We start from the raw sequence: 20738 nt of genomic DNA, 5'->3' as shown, positions 1-20738 counted from the left end.
CTGCTCCTCCTCCAGATTCGATAATGGCTCCTCTTGCACAAGGCTCACGTGGCCACAGCTAGCTTAACATCCTTTCATATGCAACAGGTTGGTTATATGAAAACACCTCTTAAGCCCCTGAAGAATTCTTTAATTGGAAAACTGTGAATAGAGTCAAGTGCCAAGTTTGTAAAGATTTGAAATTGAACTACTTTTGTATATTTTTTAAATATTTAATTCATCAACTTAACCCCAGGGCTTCAATACTAATAATTTCTGTGAGTGAGCATCAAGCTGAAAACTTTGCTATTGCTTTGACATCACTTGTCCCTCGTTGTTCTCCCCTGAAAACAGCGGGGGTTACACAACACTAGAAAGGGGGTTAAAGAGGGAAAAATACAAAAAAATAAAACCGATTTTGTTTACGCAAATCTCAGCAGGCAGCAGTTGAAATGCAGAAAATCAGAAAAGCTCAAGAGCAGAGAGATGCGACGGCGGCATTACCGTCAAAGTTGCAACGTGACGCAGTTTTAGCAAACAAAACGAATGCGAATGCTGCTGCTGCTGCCTGCGGTTGCTAGTCGCATTTGTGTTTCATTTTCTCTTTGCTTTTTGTTAGCATTTGTTGTTGTTGCAATTTCTGTGTCTGTTGCATAAAAGATTCAGATTCAGCCAACTGTAAATTAGGAGCTGGGGCGCTGGGGGGAAGTTCCACGAACCCAAAAGGGGGCGTCGTCGTTGTCGTATCGAGTGATGCATTCGATCAACGCTCAGAGGAGAGCTCTGAAATTGATTTGGTTTCACTCTGCAAATTCTTCAATCAAATAGGAAAATAAAAGGCTTTTGCTTAGGAAATATATTTTCAAATATACAAATGGAGATTTTGAGTGCATTATTAGCATAACAATTGTCTGTAAGCTGAGGCTTTGTGTTTGATTATCAACAGTCTTTCTTTATCGCGTATTTAAATACATTTAACCCTAGTTCGTATTCCTTTAAAGAAGTCTTAATATTATTTTTTATGCTTTTTCGTTAGAAATATAATCCTTAACCTTCTTAGTCTCCAAGTAGCTCTGTCATTGCCCTACCCAGTACCTAGTGTTATCGGTTAATGGTCGGCCGAACAACAAATTCGTTGTGGTTTTTAAGCAGAAAACTGATAAACCCCAAGTTGACGGGAATTGAGGTTGGGTTCTCGTATTGCCTGACCTAACAAAGGGTTTATTCTCATAGGTAGTTTGGTTGGTCGTATTTTTTTTTAGTAATTGCTGTAATCACATTGCACAACCCCCGGGCGCCAGTCAACAATTATAGAGGCTAATCCATGGATCCCACGTGCTGTAATTGCTAAATTTTATACATTTTCGCTTACGACATTTGAAAGGAGATTGTGTTAAAATAATTGAAATAAAAAAAACAGAGGCAGTAATTAAATAAATCATCACGATTCAGGCGTATAAAATGATGCAAATGTTGCTTAAGTTTCCTTTAAATCGTATTTCATTTAGAGAGAAAGTTTTGTAGAACTTGAAAAGGGGTCTGTTTCTACCTGAAAAGCCCACGGGCTTTCAGGAAAATGCTAATTATTGTTTTTAAAATGTATTTTTTGAAAATGCAGCCGCCAGAAACTCTGCAACGGAAGTGAAACAAAGCGAAATACGAAAAATGATTATGTGGCAGCGAGAAATTCAAAATAAATTATTTACAAAACGGAAGCGGAAAGGCGCTAAACGAAAAAAAAAAAAAAAAAAAAAAAAAAGGGGAGGAGGGTAGAAAAACGAAAACGGGCTGAGAAAAACAATAATCACCATTATCGTCGCATTTAGCGGTGCGAGAGGGAACCGGGCAACCGAGCAGAGCAACAGGTTAGTTGGCTTGGCCTGAACTCCGGCTCCAGCTTTTGGCTCCGGGTCCGGGGTCTACACCTTCCCTGGGGTATGTAATTTTTTTCTGCTCTTTTTCTGGTTGCCTTTTCCCTGTTTTTGTTTTGTTTTTGTTTTTTCCTTGCCTTTGCTGTGTGGCTGCAGTGCGTATGCCGCATATTAAATGCGCTGATTAATCGACGCAAACAATAAACCAGGAACGGGGGGTGAGACGTCCAAGAAAAACGGGGACAAGACACGGAAAGGGGGCTTACACTGGCAACAAAAGTAGGAAGGTACCGTCAGGGGGAAAAGTATGTCAGAATATCTAGGGAAAAGTGGGTACATCAGTGGATCTTTTGTATTGGGAAATAAAAAGTGAATAAAAATTTCCCTAGATTATAAGTTATCATTTTTTAAAGAATAAATAATCCGAATTTATAAGACCTGCTTTTAACTCTAATCTACATAATACATAATAACTTTGTTTTAGAGTCTAGTGCCTTGTACTACTATATTTTATTTTATTTATTTGCGGTGCATGTCGCTGGAAACAGGGCTGAGTCGAGAGGGGTTCAGAGAGGCAAGGCAGGCAGGCAGGCCGTATAAATATTTGTCGCCGCAATGAGAGCAATGTACGGGCAAGCATTTCCACTTGTCAACGCACCTGACGATGCCACCAACAACATCGCCAGTAGCAGAAACAACAGCAAAAACAAAATCAGTAAAAAGAAAAGCAGCACCTATACCTACACTATGATAGATTTAATATCAAAATAACTACGCAAATCATACTAAAAGTAATTCACATATTAAAATTAACTAGTAGTTGTTTCTTTTACAAAATTATATTATTTCTTAATATTTACTAATTGAAAATATTGTGTTTCAGTGTACTCAAACCTGCCAACAAAAACAAGTTCCAACAAGCACTGCCAAAGCAACAACAAAGCGACAATTGCTCTGCCAACAATGTTGCCGGCAACCTCGCCGCCTCTCCCCCTCTTGGCACCTGCTGCAATCACCTGCATGAAATGGGAGCGCTCAGAAAGAAACAGAAAAAACAGAAGGAAAGAACGTGCGAGAACAAAGGAGAAAGTTTGCGTTGAAATCCAAGAAGAAAGAGAGCGGGAATATGGTGGCTGAGCAATTACCAGAAGAAGCTTTCGTGATTCTTCGGAAAAATTAACATCGTGGCTTTTGCTGATCTTTCTACTAAGGTTTTTAACTCTCATGTTGCCGATGTTTTTTAAGACAAGTTAACTCTTTAATAAAACTAATGTTGTAAATACTGTACTGGTTTCTTTTGGTTTTTGATAATTCTCTGGTAGAGACTGCGCCTTAATCTGAAGCTGCTCAAGTGGCTTTTGTTGTTATTGTGGCTTATTTTACTGCTCTTACTGCTTTATTACTCCTGCTACTTTATTTTTCCGTCGCTGGTGATGTTGCTTATATGGTTGCTTCTTGTTGCCTCTTCCGAAGTTGCATATTTCATGGCCCATGTTGCATATTTAACACACTCTCGCGGCCAACGTGTATGCATTTGCATACACAACCCACCAGAGGAACACCAGCACTTCTCTTTTGATGTCATTCCCCACCACAAGCCGGAGATCAAGTTATCCCCCGTGAAAGAGGAGTAGACAAACCGAAAAATACTATTTAAAAAGTTGCGATAGTGCCAAAAATGGCACCCATGCTGGAAAGCACAAATTGCACTGAAAAGCGGGACATATAAGCTGTCGCCTTTCTAAAAAAGGAAGCAGAAGAAGTTATAAACTACAAAAAATGCTATGCTTTCACAGCAATGAAATAATATCGTATAAATTTTAAATCCGCATTGAGATCAGCTTCAGACCCAATCACAAGATCTTACAGCGACAGATCGTCCATTAATCTGCAATCAACTTGATGGCTGAGACTCTCTTCTCTGCTCTCCAAGTTTCAGGTTCTTCCACTTAATCGATGTGTTAGCTCCAAGCTGGACGACGGGTTCTCCTCAAATGGATCGTAATGGTATCTCTCTCCCTAATGATGATGATGGGGATTAAGCCGGTGAGTAAGCAGCGACCTGGGTTTGTTGCTTTTCACAATTTACATATATATATTTTCCCCACAGAAATGGCAATCGGAAGTTCGCATTTTCACATTTTCCACGCTTAGCCAAATGGAAAATGCAATAAATCAAAATGCAACAGCAACAACAACGCTTGAGTGCTTCTCTTGTTTAGAGTTGCCAACACGAAATAAAAGTTGCTGCTTTTAACAACAACAACAAGTATATATATATAGGTATATATTCCCCCAATCCCTGGCCATGCTTTATTTTGATTTGTTTGTGTGTTTGCAGCTTGGCAACAATATGGCAAAAAGCTACATAAGCGATTAAAGACGAACAAAATTCCTGCAAATGCCGAAGCTTAAAATACCCTTGAATTGAGATTGTATATTTGTTTAGCTTTGTCGAAATAATAATGTTATTTTAAAAATTGGCTGGCATTAGTTTTAATAAGCAAAAATATATCTTTCGATTCCGCTAAGACTTAACGAAAAGAACAAAAGTATACTCTCGCAGAGTGTCTGTTGTTGCTGCTTTGCTGATACTTTTCAGGCAAAATTTAAATAGTTTTAGGTTTTCTTTTATTTTTAAAATAATTCAACCTTTTCGCTTTATGAAAGGGTATGGATAGAGTTGCCCAGCACTTGTTGTTGCTTTAATTGTTTCTGTACTGCCTGCCTTTGTTGTTGTTCTCGCCATTGTTATTGCTGCTGTTGCTCTTGTTGTTGCTGTTTTCATTTGTGTAATTGCATTGCACACTTGATTGCATTCAAGAGAAGCGTCGACTGCAGCAGAGGCAGCGACTGCGACTGCGGCAGAGAGAAGTCGATTGCAGTGACGCCAATAAACCACCGCCCAGCAACAAATACAACAAATACAACATCGCCCCCTGAAGATCATTCTCTTACGCCGCACTAAAAAAATTCTTATATTTTCAATTTAATTATTTTTACCTTCGATATAATGGAATGAAATATATATACAATCAGTTTGGTCTATAAGGAGAAAACCCATGTATTTCAAATAAAATCATATATACTAAACAGTAAATAAAAAATTATAAAATATATAAATGCCTCAAAAATTATACTTCTCTTTAGTTTACTTTTACCCAAGAATAAGCAATTTTATTATAAAAATACAATAAAGTTTCTCTGAGTGGTAGAAAACACGGACTGTAATTGTTGTTGGTTAATGCCCGACTCGAGTGTCTTTCAGATATTGCCATTATTGCGATACTGCTGGTTTGTTTTTTTATCATCTTTTTTTTTTTTACTGAGCCTCAACAATGCAACAAACAAGATTCAATTACAGAAAAATAAAAAAATGGCCTTTAAAGAGCTTGGTTTTTTATTCTTTTTTGCTACCAAAGCGAACAATAAAAGGGGCAGCACAACATCAGAGAAATTTCCAATGCAATTTAAATTTAAATTGTGCGGATCTACGGCCGCATGGTTTTTGAGAGTTTTACCAAGCAAAAATCAGGCGCTGCTAGAGCGGCACAATCCCATCCAACCCACCCACAACCCCATAAACGAAATGAACAGTTGCGGTAAGGAAAATAAGGCAAAGTAGAAACTAATTAAATGCTTCTACAAGGTTTTAAACAATTTTTCGGGAGAGTTAGGAGTACAAAAACTAGATCTACACAACTAAGTCAAATTAAGTTCATTTAGGGTTAAAAAAACAAAACTTAAACGTCGCCCGTGTAACCGTTAAATTCAGGCTTATTTGAATGAGTCCCCCAGAGTAGTATATCCTAAATATCCCATGCTATTTCGACAACCTCGACTGTAGATGTGTTGAAAACAAAAAAAGAAACAAATAAAGCCAAACAAACACACCCACAGGTTGCATCTCTTTCTTACTGCCACTGTGGATCGTGTGTGCGGCGGACTACTTGGCGCTGTGAAAGCTGTGTGGATGCTGAGTGAACAGCAAATATGCTGCTTTCGGGTGGCGTTTACCTCCACCCACTTAACCTCCCAAACTCCCCCGTTTCCCGCCCACCATCAAAAGATCCTCATTTTGATCTCTTTTTCGGTGGCTTTCGGCTTTCGGTAAAAATGTAAAATGTTGCATGCAGTTGACAAGACGACAGAGGCGCGCGACAGACGGCAACAGAAATCACCTCAAATTAAACGTAATTCATGGCAAAGAGACCGAAAATAAAACCGAAACGAGCCAACGAAAATAATACACAAAAATTAAAGGGAAATTTGTACGCCGTCAACTTTTCATTCGGTGAAAGTTTTTGCTCTCCGCACACACAGATTAAGATCAGCCGTTTGAAATGAGGCGAATTGAAATTGGCAAATTGCACACTTAGAAAACCTGAAATCGGACGATGAATGATTGCCTTGGAATTGTGAAAGAAATGCAAAAATATTGATTCACTTAAATGGTATTTGGACGCTAAGAGCCCAAAAGACATATACAGCCATTTAAATTCCCTTGAAAATTATTTGGGAAAGCTTTTTCAGCGATTCATAACCGATAAACAACTCCGATAAATCATAATATTTAAAGAAGCAGGGGACTTAATAATTAACAAAAATATAATAAGATCTTATAAGCTAAAGAACTTGTATCTTGTATCTACATATGTTGCATCTTCTTGCTCTAAATCTTAAAATATTTCTAAAATATGTATGGAACTTGCTATTCTATTCTATTCTATTCTCCTCAGATATTCATTATTCCGATCTGTGAAATTCTATTAGCTTCTATTATCATTCCGTGTACTCGCATTCCTCTCGGGTTTTGTTTATCGAACATACAGAGAGAACCCCATTGTAATTAGGAATTCTTGCATTTTTCTCAGTTTTGTTTGCATTTTTCCATGTGGCCAGACTAGCGAAACGACTTTGTGTTGAAGTAAACAAAATGTTGACGACCGCTTAGAGGTCGCTTGGTTTTTTTTTTTTTCTTATTATTTCTATTTTTTCTAGTCTGACCATAGAATGACGACAACAACTACAACAGCAAATACAACAAAAGCATAAAACATCAGCACACATAACTCTCGCAGTCGCAGTCGCAGTCGACGTTGCCGTCCTTCAAGCGAGAATTAAAAGCGTAACGATGCCGGCGCACAGTGGGCCTATATCAAGAATTTAACAAATATTTTTATTTCTTTCTTCTTCTATATATTAACGTTAAGGCTAGAATTTTCTGATTTATGGCAGACATTATGTATTTTCAATTTTATATATTATTTTTATTTCTTGTATTTGAGCATTTGAAACTCTGTAAAATCTTAGAAAATATACATCGCATTTCTTTTATAACTTTTGTAGTTTCAAAAATTTCTAAATAAACCCCACTGTGGTCTGTCGCTGTCGCCAGCTGCGCCGACGTCAACTGCAATGACCTAAAGTAACCCAATGGAGAATAGAAGAGCTGAGAACAGGCGAAGAGCGTGAAGGGGGGACTAAAGAGTATTGCACAATGCATACTGACAAGAAAGGGGGAGGAGAGCAGAAGGGGGCACAGCCGACGGAAGTGGGCGCTTAAGGTGGGCGGGGCAACACACAACAACTCTTCAGGTGGGTGTGCATGGTACTTGTCAAGATGTGGGTGGTTCGGTTTTTGGTACTAAAACAAATTTGCAACACAATGAAAGAAAAAAGAGAATTTCCAAATGAAAGAAACTTTTTAATACTTTCCGAATTGAACTACTGCTGTTTTGATTCATCGAAAAAATTAACATTTATTTATTATTATTTTTACCATCATTACAGTTGTCTTGCATCCTTGCATACTTTTTCAAGTATTTTTAAATAAAATCTGTAGATCTTGTAGGCTCTGGAAGCGATCTATCACAGTGTCTTTTTTTTTCCTTTTTTTACACCGGCACCGATAAATAATAAGTGTGTGTATGTTGTGTCTGTGCACTCCATATACTCCATGGTATTTTTATAACTGACAGTTTCAAGTTGCGCTCAGCGAAGCGGAGTTAACTTCAATTGAGGTCAAACACTCGGCAGAGTGGAAAGTGGAAAACGGAGACGAGACTGGGGGAATGGGGCACGTAGAGTCCATGCCAGATGATACAGATACAAATACAGAGCCAAGAACTGCAAAAACAACAGATAGCAAACATAAATAGCATTGGCTAACCAGCCTAGCCTCTGTCTGTCTCTTCCATTCGCTCAGTATCCCTCTCTCTCGGTCGTGCGTCAAGTCTAACAAGTCACCAATGTAATGATCATTGCCAGCGCATCATCAACATCATCATCGGAAGAACTGGAACAACGACACTATATATATACGTATAGTTAACAACTGGAAAATATTTGACGCATGCAATGGAAAATAACAACATAAATTATAAATACGAACTGGACGGGCAATCATTCGTAATAATATTTAAAATTTACTTAAATTATCCTTTGCGATTTAATAATCTGTAGAAAATCTTGTACAGAACAGTTTTCCGATTTAAAATTAATGCTCTTTTGGCCGAGTTATGATATTTTTAAATTTAAAAAAAATCAAGAAGTTTTTTAATATAAAAAATCAGATTTTATAATACAAAATAATATTTTTCTAAGTCAAGGAATCATTTCCGACCCCATAAACCGTGTATATTCTTGATCAGCATCAACAGGCGAATCTTTCTAGACATGTCCGGAAGAAAACGATTTTTTGGCCATTTTTGCGAAATTTGATAAGGGGTTACATCATTAAAATTCTCAAAAATGACCAAAAATTTTGATTTCTTAAAATTTTAAATTTGGTATGCAGTTTTTTTAAATTAATAAAAACTAACACAAAACTGCTTTCCGAATCGAAATTAATGCATTTTTGGCTTAGTTTTGACAAACTTTGGCTGGCTTAAGTTATCTATCTTTCTAGTTATTAATATTTCATTTTTTTATTGTCCTGGTTTCCTTTTAAGTAAGTTTAAAATTTCATTTAACCCTCTCAATTTCCAATTCGATTTTATTTCTTTCTTTTTTCATAACAAGCTCTGTGGGATCATTAACGCAAAGTATCGAATTTTTACATCGTTTCGCCTGTGCAAAAGTTCAAGCCAATCCCACAGTCCAAGTTCCCAGAAGACCCGAAAAATCGAAATCCAAAATCCAATGTAATTTAAATGCAAATGCAAAAAAGCCCCAAAGAAGGGTAAGAGGAGACGCCAATAAAGGAAATGAGGCGAAAAGGGAAAGCGTGTCAATTTGATTGAAAACACAACATGAAAAATAAGCAAAACGAGTCAAACGAACGAAAGGAAAACCCAGCAGCAGAAAATCAAAAGCAAAAATGCTGAAATAAAAAAAAATGCAATGCAGCTGAATTTGAAAAACAAGAAAAAGAAACAAATAAATATGCGCAAAAGCAGACACCAAATGCAATTTTAAGATTATTGATTCACATTCCACTGATATTTTGTCTGAGAAACGGCATTTAAGCGAAGAAATTCGAAAAATAAAAATAACGATTTTTAGGAATTTTTATAATATATAAACGACAATAAATATGAATAAAATGTTTAATAATCATTCTTCAAGAGAACTGATGCAAGTTTTTGCTCTAATATTTAATATTAATATTCAGGGAAGGGAAACCCCTGAATATTTCAGCTTGTTTTATATATTTTCTGGACTTATTTATGTGGTGAGGGAACACAAGTGCAATGACATTATTATATCAGTACCCCATGTTCTCTAACCTCTATGCTGCACAAACAATAGAAAAGCTCATAAAAATTGCAAATGAAATATAGAGAAAGGGTTTTTAGTATTGCAATCAAGTCCAAATGGGCGATAACAAAATACATTTGATTCTATTTGGTGTTGATAAGAAAAGTTCACATTGCGGCAAGTGTTTTTTTTATTTTTTTATTTCTATTGCAGCTGTGAATGATTTTCTATCTGTCAAAGGAGAGATAAGGAATGACGCGAGCCTCCTTCCTTTCATGGAAAGCTGTCAGTTAAGCAGGGCTCCAACCAAGCAAGACCTGATATGGGGGAAAATTTCGAAAAAATTCCCCACTTATTCGCGTTCTGAAGTGGACATGAGTTATGAGTGTAGAGCAGAGGAGTGAGCGACACTTGAGTGATGAATTATTTACCCCGCCGACCCGCTGGCCTAGCCTCGTTTTTAGCTGGGGAAATTAATCCGATTCCAATTGGGCTAGTGGTCGGTGGGGTGGGTCGGTCGTTCTGCCCTCTCTGTTTGTGTTCGGTCTCTGGTATTATAAAATATGGATCAATCGATGCAATATGAATTATGGCCACAACAACGGGGGCGAGCGGGCAGAGGGAAGGCGTGTGGCCGCTCGATTGGTTGTGGCGTGTTCTAGTTAATGTAATTGGCACGCCTCCTTTGCATTTTTCAAATTGTAGAATTGTTTTAGAATTTTGAGGCGACGAGGCGAAAGAAAAACAAAACGGAGCAAAAATATTGGTCAGTGTATTTACAATTTTTGTTTTAAATTTTCCTTTTAAATTGAGGTCTTAAAATTGTATTCCTCCTTTAATTGCCCCTAATTACAAATAAAATTGTATAATTTGAATGAATTTTTAGGTGTACAAGAAAGCATTTCAATAACGAGTGACCGACTCCACGACGTATACGCAATAAAAACACAAAATATTACTCATACGCCATGGCGAACGCATAAAACGCACGAAATGTGTTTCATTTCAGGCAAGAGCCATAAACTCAAGCCCGAAGACGCCGAAGAGGAACAACAACAAGGCGAAAGAACAACAAAAGCCAACATTTAATGTTATGTGCTGCAGAAACGCAAAGAAAAAACAACAAGTTCAAAGACCCGAAAGGAAGGCAATATAAGAAAGATCCCCCTACAACGGAAAACCCAAAACTCCCTCAACTCGAACCCCACCGAAACCTATAAAAGTGGGCGTGAAAGTTTACCCCCGAAAAATAGTTCAACGGAAATGGAAACTTCAAGTCGAGAACTAGAAATTCAAATGGAATTATAAGCATATGGCATGACAGGAAGGAACTCTAGGAAATGAGAGTGAAGAAGCTAGTTTCAGGGAGTGAGAGAACGGAAAAAATAACAGGTCAATGGAGACCATCGCCCCACCAGGGGGATGAGAAATTGAGTGGACGGCTAATAAAGGTCCACACAAAAGGGGCAAAATTGTTCATAAATTAACATAAAAACCTAGCAGAAATGGAAGAGACCCCAAAAACAACTTGCGAAACTTTATGAAATTTCATAGCTGAGAAAGGAAAGTGGTGGCACCAGCACTTCTCATAATAATCAAGCAGACAATTCCCCGAAAAGACCAGACAAAACAGAGAACTCGGCACAAAACCCAAACAAAATTGAACAAAACATAAACTTTTGTTTTTGCTCCCGGGGAAACGAAGAACGCTCAATGACATTGGGCTAGGTTAAGGGTAGGGTAGGGCAGCTGATTCCCGGACGATAAGGGGGCAATATTGCTGTGCAGAAGGGGGTGGCATAGACAGCCCCCCGCTGACATCATCCATTTCGGGGTGGCTTTGGCGGAGTGAGTTTATGTTGCAACATTTCACCGAACGAATGGCCAATGACTAATAGAAGAAGAGGCAAGAAGCAGCCCAAGTAAAGGCAGCCAACAAAACCAGAAAGCCCATAAACAAGGCAGGGAAATCCTATTTCAGTCGAAGACAAAACACGCTGGTAGTGATTCTAGGGTATAAAAATATATAAAATATATATATAATTTTATATATAAATATATATTATTAAATTTCACTTGAACTGATGCCTTTAAAGGCTTTAGAAATCCGCTTTAAACTCAGCCATATATGTACCTGCACACATTTCCATATTAATTTAGATTTATTTTCATATTTATTTAAAACCGTCTGTCCCCTACAGATGAGTCACTGTTTATGGGCGACCCTTCTTGGGGCAGAGTATGCCAACAACTCTGCTTCCCGAGGCAAACAAACTCAATGGAACTATGACTCACAGACGCAGTCAAGTACAGTGCCCAGGGGCGTGGACTAAGGGGGACACAAGCAGCAGCCACAGGCAGCGGAGGGGCCAACGACAAGTTTCACTTGATGCGGCGACGGGTGGGCCGCTGTAGAAGTTTGGCGCCGTCATTCGCTGAATGTGAATGTGGGTGTGGGTTGTGTGACAGTTGTAGTTGTACCCCCTCTACGCCGCACTGCCACTGCACCTCACAAAACAGAGGGAATAAGAGAGACAAGGCTATTAACATAATTCATCACACAACAAATAGGCATTCATTTAATTAATTATACAAAAATGTAAAACATTAAATTCATAAATTATACCGAAATGCATAATTAATGTGTTGTTGTTTTTGCAATTATTAATCAAAGCAAAGCAAGGGAAAAGCAGGGAATGAAAAGTGGATTCCTGCTTAGATTTATAGAATGCCACACAAACAAGTTTAATGAGACGAGCTCAGGAATTTTGTCAGTTGAAAGGACACATTCCTGGTGGGAGGAAGTGTAACTGTAATTTTGTTTACATCGCGAAAAAAAAGCCTTACGTCTACGCAATATCTTGACTTATCAATCTTTACTTTCAGCGTTGATTATTAGCTAACGTCATAAACAATATATGGCGAGATAAGTCTACGCCACACTATATAACCCCATAAATTATTGTTTGCATTGCAATCAGCTTGGTTCCAAAATAGATTTCCAACTAATGGAAAAGCAAAACAATATAAAATCTCGGAAAATAAAAACTCTAAGCGCCACAAAGGCGACTGTTCAAGATAATAGAAAAGAAGCTGGGGAAAAACAACTGCAGAGAAAGGAAAAAAGGGCAGTCATTGCAATTAAATATGCAAAAAAGAAACGGAAATTTAAGGAACAATGGAAACTGTGCAGAAAAGTAGGAGGAAAATGAGCTATAGTCTACGTAACAAGAAGGCCACATACGGCTAAATTGACTCGCCTGATGACGCTCATAAAGAATGTATGGCTTTGGAGTTAAAATACCCATGGGTAGCATATATAATTAAGACAATTGTCCTACTCAGCGGTCAAAAGCAGCAAAATAAAATTTTTTAAAAATATGTATAAGACAAGAGAAATATGCGTGCAATACACGTCCAAAAAAAACAAGAAAAGTAAAACGTGAAATGTAAATTGCAAGGAATATTTTCAACTTAATTGCGCACGGTCACCTTTTCCTCTCTCACTCCCCTTTTCGCCACCGAAATTTCATTTTAAATATTTAAATTTGTGTAATAAGACAAGAATAAATATGTGAGTGTGAGTTTACGTGTGCCTTAAAGGCAAAACATGTTCACAAAAAAAAAATAAAAAATAAAGAAGAGCAGCCACAAGAACAAATAAAACAACAACAATGTTGCCCAACTGCACTTTTGCTGCAATTTTTCTCCCTTTTTTTTTGCTTTTCTTATCTGCATTTTATGGACGAGTTTTACAAGAGAATGTTTGCCCTCTCTTTCGCCTTGGCTTCTTGCCTCTCTTTCATTTTCTTCAACGCAAATTGCTGAAGGGGAAAAGGGGGCAGCACATCTCTGTCGCATAACTCCGTGTAGTTTTTGCTTTTCTGTATGCAAGACCAAAACATTCAAAAAGTTTTTTGCATATTCAATATTTTGTATTTTGCCAGGTTTCCTCTGGGCTTTTAAACGCTTGAAATGCACAATTTAAGATTGAAATAATGGGGCGTGGTGGATAATTTCAAAACAGAGACCAGACTAGCAGAAAAATAAAATAAATTGTGGGATTTACTTTTCTAAAAATATGTCAGCAAACAATTCTAGAGGTAGGAACTATAATTTCTTGTTAATAAAACAAACATGAAGAGTACCTTGCTTTTTAAAGCTGAAATCTAAGACTTCCCTGTTGGCCAAACCATGAGAAAATCCAACAAAATCGATAAACTTTAAAGGCAACATTATAAAATATAAAGGTTTTTTGTGTATCACTTCAACCTTGGAGCTAAGCAAATTTGTCTAATCTAAAATGTATCTCCATAATATCTCTCCGTATCCGGACATAAGCAAAGAATAGATTGTTTTTGTTTGTTCGAACAGATAAATAGACCCCCAAAAAATTTCATTTGCTTTTTGTTGTATATAATTTTGTATTATTTTGCGTGTATGTGGAACGCTGACAATAACAACGACGTCGATTAATAATAGCGAATAAAAAACAGTTGAAAACTTGTTTTGCCTTTAAAACGTAGCAGAAGGCAAAAGGTATAAAAATAGCAAGTAGCTGAAAAGGCAAAAACAGGCAACAACACATAGCGCGCAGTGGCAAAATCTCCCATTAGTCATCCAATTTGGCCAACAACTACGACATTACACACCTGTAGAAAGCGAAATGACAATAATAATATCAAACAACACACACACACACACACAGCCACGGCAACCAGATATACAGTTGCGGCAAAAAAAATAGCACCATGACATATATTTTTCATTATTGATTAATTGTTTTATAACTATTCATATATTTAACTTGTTTAAGGCTTTTATTTTTACTTTAGGCTCTAATTTATCGAAATACACTGCAAGTGTCGTCGATAATAACATGAAATTGAAATATTTACATTAAGAATGTGAACGTTGAACATTTTAGGCGGCAACAAAAATAGCACTATTTCAAAAATAACTTAAGAAAACGAAAAAAAACGAAAAAAATACGGGAAGTTCTGGAATATTTGTATTCATTTGTATTCCTTATCGATATAGTGTATTAATATTTCGTTGTAAAAGCTTTGGCAGCAATGACAGCAGCACAACGTCTCGGCATAGAATTGACCAAGTTTTGACACCTTTCCCGTGGAATACTGCTCCATGATTCTTGAATGGTGGCCCAGAGCTCCTGATTAATCCTTGGTTTTGCATTGGAAACATATTTTTTTACATCAGACCAAAGATTCTCTATCGGGTTTAAGTCTGGAGACTGAGCAGGCCAATCCATTAGGTGAAGGGATCTGTCTTGAAACCACTTAGGAGCTTTCTTTCTGGTATGTTTAGGGTCGTTATCCTGTTGGAAGACCCACAACAACGGTATTTCGTATTCTGCATAAGACAGCATCACTGTTAGCAAAATATCGCAATAGACATGTTGATCCATAATACCTTTTATCCAATGTATTGGACCCACTCCGTAATAAGAAAAGCATGCCCAAACCATGATACTCGTTCCACCGTGTTTTATGGTCTTGCAGGTGAAACTTGGGCGGTATTCCGAATTGGGGGGTCGCCGTACATAGGATCGAGATCCTCTTCCTCCAAATAGCACGATTTTGCTTTCATCCGACCATAGGATGTTTGGGCATGCTTTTCTTATTACGGAGTGGGTCCAATACATTGGATAAAAGGTATTATGGATCAACATGTCTATTGCGATATTTTGCTAACAGTGATGCTGTCTTATGCAGAATACGAAATACCGTTGTTGTGGGTCTTCCAACAGGATAACGACCCTAAACATACCAGCAAGAAAGCTCCTAAGTGGTTTCAAGACAGATCCCTTCACCTAATGGATTGGCCTGGTCAGTCTCCAGACTTAAACCCGATAGAGAATCTTTGGTCTGATGTAAAAAAATATGTTTCCAATGCAAAACCAAGGATTAATCAGGAGCTCTGGGCCACCATTCAAGAATCATGGAGCAGTATTCCACGGGAAAGGTGTCAAAACTTGGTCAATTCTATGCCGAGACGTTGTGCTGCTGTCATTGCTGCCAAAGCTTTTACAACGAAATATTAATACACTATATCGATAAGGAATACAAATGAATACAAATATTCCAGAACTTCCCGTATTTTTTTTCGTTTTTTTTCGTTTTCTTAAGTTATTTTTGAAATAGTGCTATTTTTGTTGCCGCCTAAAATGTTCAACGTTCACATTCTTAATGTAAATATTTCAATTTCATGTTATTATCGACGACACTTGCAGTGTATTTCGATAAATTAGAGCCTAAAGTAAAAATAAAAGCCTTAAACAAGTTAAATATATGAATAGTTATAAAACAAATAATCAATGAAGAAAAATATATGTCATAGTGCTATTTTTTTTGCCGCAGCTGTATAGTTCGATAAGCGAAATAAAAGCTTTGGGGAAAACCAAGGAAAAAGGCCGGAGGGTAAAATTACTGGAAATCCAGCTGCTAAGCCGACAGAGATTTTCGAATTAAGCTCTGGAAAAACACCATACAGTGGGCACTCCGGCTTAAAGTTTTCCCACACGAATTTCCCTGCATCTCTAATTTCCTTTCATTTCTCTCTCTCTCTCTCTTATTTCTCTCCCTGTCTCTCTGTTTATCTATTCCCGCAGCGAGGAAAGGATTTTAATAGAAACTTCTCTGCAGGGCGTCCCAGCATGCAAAATGGAATTAGCAAAAAGCAATGAGAGAATCAGCAGACAGGGGGAGGGGGAGCAGGGTTAAATGTACACTAAGAAAAACTACGCTCGGTACTTGGGAAAAAATATATTAAGATATGATAAAGAAAAGGATTTTTCAGGCCAACTTCTTTTGTCCTTTAAATGTAAAAAAAACGTTTGCTATTTAAAACATAAAATTATATATCAATGAAAAATTCCACTTTTTATATAATTCCTAAATCTTGTAATTCATTTTCATTTTTTCATGTGTAATTGGGAAAAAGGACCCAATCTGGACAAAACAGGCAAATAGAGGCACGTGTTGCGATGGTTTTTCCTCTCTCCTGTCAACGCAGGTTGAAAATGTATTCATGTGAGTGGGGGCGGTAGCTTTTCTCTTTTTCTCTTTTTTTTGTACGTAACCCAAGCCGCTTTTCACGTTGATGTCGGCTTTTTTCCAACAGCCTTTCAGCGTTTTCCCTGCTTTCGTGTTGTCGTTCTCCTGCTTCTCAATTGACTTTCTATAATTGCGTTTAATGTGTTGTGACGGTACGAAGCGAGGGTACGTCGTACATACCTGCCTAAAGGCGACCCAGCAATTACCTGGCACCACCCAATACCCAAAAGCCCCTCCTCCACCGCCCACTGCCGCCGTCCTCTGCTCGTGATGTTGTGTAAGTCCGAGAATTCTATTTCGGTGCGGGTCTCCTACATTTATTTTTGTTTTTTTCTTTTCACTTATCACAATTTGTTGCATCGGCCACTCCGTTGTTCCTCTGGGTGACCCCCTCTATCTATCCTTGACTTAAGCAGCTTTGATATTATTTAATTTGTTGTTGCAGTGGTCATTCGAATGAGGGCTAGTATTTAAAAAAAATAATAATTGGAATTGTTCTGTAAATAAAAAAAAAAACAATCTTTCTCTAATAAACCTAATTGAACACACAAGAATAGTTTAATTTAACAGACTCATAATTTAAAAATTTTATTTTTTGTTTCCAGGCTCCAAAACAAGACAATTTGGCGCTCAACCATGACCTAGAGTCTACACTTAGTACCTACTGTACTTAATTTGTCTGCTGCTTTCATTGCTCTTTCTCGCGCTCTCTATCATTCTTCTATTCAAAATCCCTTCTAATCTTTTTCTTTCTGCCTTCGTAATCCGTCCGTGTTTGTGGGGAGGTGATATGAGCGGGGGGTCAGAGGTGTTGTGGGGAGGTTGTGGGTGCTAAAATAAGAGCCGGCAGGTGGCAATGCCAAAAAGTTCTGAGAAATTTCATTAAAATTGATTGATCGAAATAGAAATTGAAAGCGAAAATGCAAAATGCGAGCGACATTGATACTCGGAAAGCGGATACCGAGATGCTGATAATTTAAAATTTAATTTCATGGTTAAAAGACATAAGCTTCTTAGAATTTGTTGTATATATATTCTTCTGGAATCTTTATTCTTCGGTCTTCAACTGTACTTTCGTGTATCATTCAGAAAACGTTTTGGTTTTGTTCCCTCAAAATATTTTTATAGCTCCAGAGAATGGTTTTTCCTCCCTTTTTTGTGAATGTGAATGCAGTTCTTTACGTTATAAAAAAAAAAAGGGAACGGACAAGCGGGAGATCTCAATCCATTAACACTTGTTAACCCAATTTAGACTCAATTTCCATAGACGATGTCGCACGTATCCGTATCTGTATCTGTGTCTGCAACTGTAAATGTATCTGTATCTGTATCTGTAGCTGTCTCTGTAACTGTCACTGTCGCTCGCTGGCCCGCTGCTGTATCTTTGTATCTCTGGGCGTTCGAGTATCTGCTGGAACGCTGTGGAATACAATTCAAGTAAAAGGCCCTGCACTGTCACACGCACAGATACTCACGACGCACACACTGAAGCAATAAAACAAGTGACGCAGACATTGACAGCCGCTCAACAACAACAACAACAACTACCTCAAGGTTTACCGCTCTACAGTTTAAACATTATAGAGGGAATAAAGATATACAGAGGGGAAAAGAGAACGGCTGTTAAACCAAACTCGTGTTGGCGAATTTTCTTTTGGCCGCTTCTTAACGCGTTTCTTGTTTATTTATTTTTTTTTATTTCTGTTTTGTTAAAGTATTTTTATGATTATAAATTTTAAGTTGACCTCCATTTGTCGCCATTCCTCAACATCTACAAAACTGAAGAGCAAAGAGCGAAGCAGCCAAGGAGTTGGGGATTTAATGGCAAATTAAAGTCGCTGTTTATTGTACCCATTAAATTATAGGGCCCCTGGGTAATCACTATTTAATGGAACTTTGCCTACGAAAGAAAAGCAGAGTTATATATCAAATTGGTGTTGTGCCCGTACAATAATTATAACTTATCTAGAGACTGGATATAAATGCATTAAGATTGCATTATCATCAACAGAATACAATGTATGCGACCCTCGACTGTCTCACTATACATTAATCTACATTGTTGATTATATAAAGAATAAAAGGGTCTAGGGCTTTACCTTAATATTGTGGAACAATTTCAGCCCCAAGTCAGTTTTAGCAAGTAAATTATTCTCAATGCCAGGTAACTTCGAGTCGACCCAGTCAACTCCTCCTCCGTTCTCACTTGTTTTTGTTGTTTTTCGGGGACTGCAAACTCAATTAAAGCTGCCAACTTTGTGGTAAATTGCGCTCTGTATGCGCAATGAACGAACGAACCTCGTCTCTCCACACAGAAACAGAAAAACAGTGAAACAAGTTCTCAGGCGAAACTGGTCCGATTTCTCAAAGTTGCTGCTGCTGCCGCCTGTTGCTGCTCTCCTCCTCCGGCGATCATTCAATTTCCAAACAACTGAGCAACCAAAAAAAAAAACCAAAACAACCGAAATTCAATGTATACGTACTGTATCCATAAGGAGAAAGAGACTCGGCTTTTGAAAGCAATCCAAGCGTAAACCAGAAAAAAGCCTCGGCAACAGCAGACACAACAATACAAAAGTTCAGATCTCCCCGGGAATTATCATATTGAAACTCACTTAAAGCAATTCGAGGGGATCATCAAATGTTTGTACTTTTTGCGGCTTACCTGTAACGAGAGAAGAGAATAAAATTCAAATTAAAATATGGCAAAAAACATCATTAATATTTGGAATTAATCAGTTAATTGAGCCAGTAATGATGGGATTGTGTGAGAGACTCTAGAAACCGCACTCAATCGCACTGGCTCCGTCCTCGAACTAGCGCTGACCCTATCCGTCATATACCAATGGATATATTATATACTGACAACGCCAGAAGTCAATTTTCGGTGGCATGTCAAAAATAATTGAGGGAAAAGCTAAGCAGAATAAATAAATACACACAAAATAAAGATAATTTTTGCCTGCCTATCTAACATAGCCGCCTGCTATCGCTGTTTGCTTGCGTTTCGGTTAATTGAAATGTTTGCCAACTTGCTGCCTCAGCTGTATCTGAATCCTCACGGACATCTGTCATTTTCACAAGTTTTCCAGAGTGCCCTTCCTGCTGACCGCTTTTCCATCCTGACCTCACAGATATAACAACTCAATTTCATTGTCGATCGTCAGCAGACAGATCCCTTTAAAATCCATAAATTATTCACTGCGAACCTAGCGGGTATCTAAACCGAAAAAACCGAACCCAAATCGAAATCTGAATTGTGTGTTTACCAGTTTTTCTGTTTCTCGTCGTGGTCTCTGTGCACTTTGAGCCTACGTGATGTCTTGCATGGAAATTCCATTTACATTTCTCGTATGCCTCTTTTCGTCGTCGTTGCTTCTCTTTCGCCTTTTCAACACACAAACATGTCAAGCGAACTGCCAAATACAAAATATATGTATTTGTATATATATTTTTGGGCTGGGCCAACACACACATGAAGAAGAACAGCCAAGTCAACCACAGAAAATTATTGAAAAAATCTTTCTAGAACACAAAATATACATTTTACAAGCTTTCGTAATACGTTAATAAACGGCCAACTTTGGGTAAGTAAATAAATATGGAAACTCAAAAATCATTTAATTTAAATATCTGTAATGGCTGTGGACTAATCTTAAAACTAACTCGTTGAAAACGTCTAAAATGTTCCCAGTAGATAGCTCTTAATTCTTAGTCTCTGATATCTAGGTGTCCAAAAGACAGATCGACAAACGATCAACGGACAAACTGACTTGGCTAAATCGTTTCGCCTGCTAATGCATCATCAGGAAAGCATCAATCTTAATTAAGCCTATAAGAATTTTGTTAGCAGATAGCTCATCTTTAAGATTACTTAAAAAATTGTACGAATTGAAAGTAATATAAATTCAAATTAATAAATAAGGAATGAAGCTGACAGAAGTGAGCTTTGGTCCGCTCGTTCACCCATTTCTCCCCCGTTTACCATATGGATGTATATTTTACCTCTATGCGTGGGCTGAATATGGTAGAATATCTTTGAAGAAACCTTCTTGGGCTTTTTATTTTCTGTGTGAAACACCGAAAAAAAATCAACACCCACACAACGATG

At 37.7% G+C, this 20738-nt stretch overlaps 1 protein-coding gene across 4 annotated transcripts in view; it reads right to left on the bottom strand.

The window, feature by feature from the left end:
- The window catches only part of Hipk (Homeodomain interacting protein kinase), a 37126-nt gene that overhangs the window by 7044 nt on the left and 9344 nt on the right, over nt 1-20738 (bottom strand). The window contains exons 1-2 of one of the 4 annotated variants that reach the window (XM_070285677.1): nt 20101-20119; nt 19897-20043 (exon numbers count right to left, since the gene is read on the bottom strand). The exons of 2 other annotated variants lie outside the window; for them this stretch is intronic. In XM_070285677.1, coding sequence (XP_070141778.1) covers nt 19897-20043; nt 20101-20104 — 151 coding nt within the window. In that variant the 5' untranslated portion in view covers nt 20105-20119. Of the gene's footprint in view, nt 1-19896; nt 20179-20738 lie in introns of those variants that run through there. One more of the 4 variants, XM_070285676.1, reaches the window with a different exon arrangement.

This window comes from Drosophila kikkawai, chromosome 3L (assembly GCF_030179895.1).
Source record: "Drosophila kikkawai strain 14028-0561.14 chromosome 3L, DkikHiC1v2, whole genome shotgun sequence".
NCBI classification, from domain to species: Eukaryota; Metazoa; Arthropoda; class Insecta; order Diptera; family Drosophilidae; genus Drosophila; species Drosophila kikkawai.
This window is presented reverse-complemented; position numbering and strand designations above follow the sequence as displayed.